This window comes from Micromesistius poutassou (assembly GCF_964030765.1).
Source record: "Micromesistius poutassou genome assembly, chromosome: 17".
NCBI lineage: Eukaryota > Metazoa > Chordata > Actinopteri > Gadiformes > Gadidae > Micromesistius > Micromesistius poutassou.
The window spans coordinates 4,603,556-4,609,058 of record NC_140287.1 but is presented as its reverse complement, the minus strand read 5'-3'; the positions used below and the strand labels follow the sequence as shown (position 1 = coordinate 4,609,058).

The 5,503-nt window shown below is 47.4% G+C and overlaps 1 protein-coding gene across 2 annotated transcripts in view; it reads left to right on the top strand.

Annotated features, from left to right (window-relative positions):
* Nucleotides 1–4,960, top strand: part of fosl2 (FOS like 2, AP-1 transcription factor subunit) — a 9,967-nt gene extending 5,007 nt beyond the window's left edge. For both annotated transcript variants that reach the window (XM_084482304.1, XM_084482305.1), the window contains exon 4: nt 1,560–4,960. In XM_084482304.1, coding sequence (XP_084338430.1) covers nt 1,560–2,282 — 723 coding nt within the window. In that variant the 3' untranslated portion in view covers nt 2,283–4,960. The remainder of the gene's footprint in view (nt 1–1,559) is intronic.
* Nucleotides 4,961–5,503: the final 543 nt, after the last annotated feature.

Below are 5,503 nucleotides of genomic sequence, written 5' to 3'. Positions count from 1 at the left end.
AGAGAGAGAGAGAGAGAGAGAGAGAGAGAGAGAGAGAGAGAGAGATCCGATGAAAAGCTGTTTTGTTTTGGTGCCGTTGTAGACAGAGGTACGGCCTGTCTTGCTTGGCAGCGAGTAACAGATTCTAAATAGACTAATTAGCTCAATTACAGTGAGGTTGAGCTAGTCAGCCCCCACCACCCAACCCACTGACCCACCCCCCCCCCTCCCCCCCTCCCCCCCAGCCGGAATGGAATGCGCTGTAGGCAGCTGTCTCTGTGAATGCGGGACTTTTTTGGTTGAAAAAGGGCCACATTTCTAGTCTCGACCACATATGTACTGACGTGCCCCACACGCATCTCTCTGTGATGTGCATCTCTCACACACACACGCGCACGCACGCACGCACACGCACGCACAAACATACACATGTTCACACACACACACACACACACAAACACACACATGTTCACACCCACACACACACACACACACACAAACACACACATGTTCACACACGCACACACAAACACACACATGTACACACACTCACACGTTCACACACACACACACACACACACACACACACACACACACAAATGCGCACATACAAGCACACATACACACATAGATGTATACACCCACACACAAACAGGCTCACACGCAAGCACACTTATACACAGCATACACACCCACGCACGCAAACAAACACAAACACACACACATTGCCACCACAACTATTGCTCCCAGGGAAAAGACTACGCCCCTTGTGCTTTGGCAGCACTATCTATTCAAATTACCAATAAGAAAGATATTTCCCCCAGCTGTGTGAAGAGGGACGATATGTACCAGGGACTTCAGTAGCCCATATCCTCCCGTCAACGCGGCGTCAGCCCCCCCCCCCCCCTTCGTCCACTTCCTCATACCTTTGGCCCTTAATCACCTCTCAGACGGTTGGTGCGTGTGTGTGATTATCTGCCTTCATCTGCCCCCTGTCTGCATCAGCGACTAGACTCTTTTAAAAGAGTCTGCCTCTGCTCGCAGGTGTGTTTCTGTGTGTGTGTGTGTGTGTGTGTGTGTGTGTGTGTGTGTGAGACGTGTGTGTGTGTGTGTGTGTGTGTGTGTGTGTGTGTGTGACAGATTCATGGTGTACGGCTTTGAAGTACGCGTACAAGACTGTATTGTGTCGTTATGAGTTTAAGACCACATCGTACTGAGACCGATAAAACCGGTTGGATATTACGCACACTGGGCGACAACACTGTCAGATAAAATGTTTTGAGCATACTTATCTGCAGATTATATTCCCGCTGACTTGCCCCGGGGTTGTCAGGGAAAACTTAAGCTAACAAACAGTGCCCTCTGTTGGTGAGACCTAGCAATGCACATGATGCCATCCATGCTTTGTGGTTTCAGTTCAGCTGTAATACCGGTTTCAGATGCATTTAGTGCGAATCTGAACACATGACCGTGACACGGATCGTCAGATCCACCGATCTAGGATTCTTTCGGGCCCCTGACGGTGAACACAGAGCGACGGTTCCCGGGCCCTCATGCGTTGCCGTTGTTGTTCCCCGCAGGAGACGGAGAAGCTGGAGGAGGAGAAGGCGGACCTGCAGAAGGAGATCGAGACCCTGCAGAAGGAGAAGGACAAGCTGGAGTTCATGCTGGTGGCCCACAACCCCGTGTGCAAGCTGCCCGCCGACGACCACCTCCACCAGGCGGCCCATCACCACCACCACAACAACAACAACAACAACCACAACCACAACAACAACCACAACAACAACCACAACCACCACCAGCAGCAGCACCAGCAGCAGCAGCAGCAGCAGCCGCACCACCACCACCACCACCTCCACAACCAGCAGCAGCAGCAGTGTGCGCCACTGCCTCTCACCATGCGCTCCACCCTGGGCCCGCGGGCGCCCGTCAACGCCGTGGTGGTGAAGCAGGAGCCCGATGAGGACGACAGCGAGGAGGAGGAGGTGGAGATGGAGATGAGCGGCAAGCCCCAGCGCTCTGTCATCAAGCCCATCTGCCTGGGCGGCGGCGGCGGCGGCGGAGTCGCCGGGGGCATCATGGGGATGTACTGCACCGACGGGGACAGCCTCAACACGCCGGTGGTGGCGGCGTCCACACCGGCCTCCACGCCCAGCGCCCCCAGCCTCATCTTCACCTACCCCAACCTGCTGGAGCCCGACAGCCCCTCGGCCTCCTCCGAGTCCTGCTCCAAGGCCCACCGCCGCAGCAGCAGCAGCGGGGACCAGTCCTCGGACTCGCCCACGCTGCTGGCCCTCTGAGAGGCCTCCGCCGGGGGGGTGGATGGGAGGGGGACGGGGGGGACGGGGGGACGGGGGGGGGGGCGGGCGGAGGGATGGAGGAGAGGAGGCACACTGCACTGAGGTTGAGATCTGAACCACAAACACTGTTGACTGCTGAAGTGTTTTGGGGGAGCGCACGCGCATTCCACCTGGCGGCCGCAAGGAAAGACATTCAAGAGCACAAATGAAAATTTACGTGTTTTTTTTTTGGTTGCTTTTTTTCAAAGAAGAGAGAGAAAGTCCAGACCAAGTGGAATGGTGTGAGCTGTTTCCTTGCCCCAGGGAGAGCAATCAGGGCTATGCTGCTTGTTCCTACTTTTTAAATTATGCTTTCGTATACCTTTTTTTTTTTAATTTTATTTCTGGTGATTTTTTTTGATCTGATTTTTTTTGGTTTAAATACGTCGGAAAAAAACACGCACCTATCTCGACGGGTGTCGTCCCTTCTCCATTTCAACTCGAGTGTCAGCTTGTTTACATAACAGATGAATTTGAAGTTAACTGATGCCTATTATCAGGCAGTCGTGAATGGAAACGATCATACAACCAAGGGCAAAAAAATTAAGAATATCAATATTTTTGTAAACCATGTTAGAAAAGCCATGTGGACAACACTTGCACTCTGCCAAGATCAATCAATTTAAATATGTAAACGAGGACAGCTTTACTCTGCGTTCTGTCTCTCTCTCTCTCTCTCTCTCTCTCTCTCTCTCTCTCTCTCTCTCTCTCTCTCGCTCGCTCGCTCCCTCTCCTTTTTTAAATATTTACTTTTGATCTCAGAACAGTGGGACGTCGGTCCTGGGAGTGGAGGAGTGTCGACGTGTGCGTGGACATTGTTGATGTAATTCCAGTCTCTATTTTGACAGTAATTGATACCCTGTGCTGGTACATACTTCTTCTGTTTAGTGGAGAACCTTGCCCTCCCTTATCTCTGCCTGTAGAAAAGCACCAACCAGCCACTGCCGTGCCTGGAACCACTCAGTGTTGCAAAAGGATACGAGCCAATTTTATATTGACACCCCGCTCCTCGGTTTCGCCATAGCGTTTGATGGCTCCATCTCGCAGTAGTTAATCAATGTTGCTTCAGTGATCTTGTGTTTTAACGTTGACCAGGTGTGCAGGAAGTGTCTGTGATTTATTTTCTATTTTCGACCATTGATGTCAGGGATGTTCCCTCATGTTTAGTGGACCCCCCCCCCCCTGCTCATCCCCACCCAACAGGACTCCAGGAGTCTTCACTGGCGGGATGGAGGGGAGTTGAATACATGTCATGTTTTTATACAGCCATGTTGCTGTTCTGCGCTGTGGAGGGGGGTGTATTCGCACAGACTCGTCTTGTCGAGATTATTATACTTTGTTGTTGTTTTTTTGCTTGGACTTTTGGAAGAAATGATAACCCTGATAATTTAAAAGAGCTCTGCTGGATTTTGTAGTTATCGATTTTTTTTTTGTTTTTGCAAATTCTCTCAATACACTCCTTTCCCCCAGTGAAGGTTTTTTTTTTATTCCTTTTTAAAATAGCCTCTCAAGGCGGAGCAGGTTTTAAAACAGCCCAAAACTGTTTGTATTACATGTGTCATGTATGCCGTGATCCGTCTGCCAGTGCTATTCACCTTAATAATAAAAGCAAAGCCACTGTGGTAGAGACTCCTGCCAGCTTACAATGATGTCACTCTAAATGCACCTTTTCTTACTAAGGGTGATCGTTTAAGATTTCTGCTTCACTGCAGAATTCAGCTCATGTAAGGATGTTTTGGTGTACCTATACCAACCTTCTCAATACTCGGTAGAGACGTTGTCACTAGTGGAAGCCTTATTGGCTCATATGCAATGTCAATCAAGGCAACTAATTAATTTTAGACCAATGGTAAGGGATCAAACACTTTGGGAAGACTGGTGCAAGACAGCATACCGGAGGGTCTACCAAGCACTTATTTAAGCAAACAAACTTAAAATGGAAAAAGATGTTGTGCGTTTCTCAAAGGGGTATGGATTTATTAATTAGAAAATCACCAAGCACTGAGACGAATAGAGAAACTATATTTAGGACTTATTTGTTTTCCTCAAACATTCCTCCTAGCGTTAAGTCAGGGGTTACCTTTACCTTTTATAAATATAAATATATATAAATATATTTTTGTCGATGTTGTTGTCAATAATGGAAGAGAGAGAGAGCAAGAGCGAGCTGAAGACCTTTGTTGTGCTGGATGCAGCAAATGGACTTTGACATTGAATTTAAAGACTGCTGCTGTAACGTGTAAAGGTTTTGTTTCGAAGGAACGTGCCATCTGTATTTATCTTGTGATGAGTCTTTAGTTATGGTATCAAGCGGATACAACGGGGGGAACACAGCTCAACTCTACATTGGAAACACGTGACATAAATTGATACCAAAAAAAGCCATTATTGTGGGTGAGTCTGCTATGTCTGTACGTGTAGGTTTCAATTCTTTGATCCCCTTAGAAAAACATAGGAAAGCCATTGACTGTAGATCTTTTACTGTACATGTAATCTACTGTCTACTGCCTGTTTTCAACTACTATTACTTATTTTCCAAATGCTTTAACTGTTTTAAAATGATTCAAAATCAATAAAAAAAAACAGCAATATGTAAAGCCAGTGTTTGTTAATTTAAAACAATAATAAAAACATTTTGAAATGCACAAATGTCTTTCATGCAGTGAAACTTATTTGAAATGTGTGTATTCAGCATGTCCATTGTAGCGTCATGTATAATTCATGATCATTATTTCCATCTCAGTGGGGTAGTGTCTCCACTGCCCCACTGAGATAGGAACGCTGTCGGATTACCCTCTGGAGACCTGGGTTCGACTCCTGCTGATGTGGGTTTCCATTTAACCAAAAGTAATGTTACCATATCTATTCCACCGTCATATATAACCTCCTACCAAATTGTTTTTCTATCTTCTAATCTAAATGAGGAAGCGGAGACAGCTATTGCCTAACGCTCTGCAGACCCTGGTTCAAGTCCTGCTGATTGCTTTATTTTCTTACGTGAATTGTAAACTCAGGGGTAATCTCCAAGTAAGGCCCAGTCGGCGTCTTGGTGGTGCAGCCACCAGTAAGGGGTGGATGGTGAACACTTTTTAGTTCTCAGGTTCGAGTCCCCGAACATAAGACTTCCAAGAACCAAAGGCGCCTTGAAACTTTTTGTACGTTTATGTTTGAAAATTACTTGA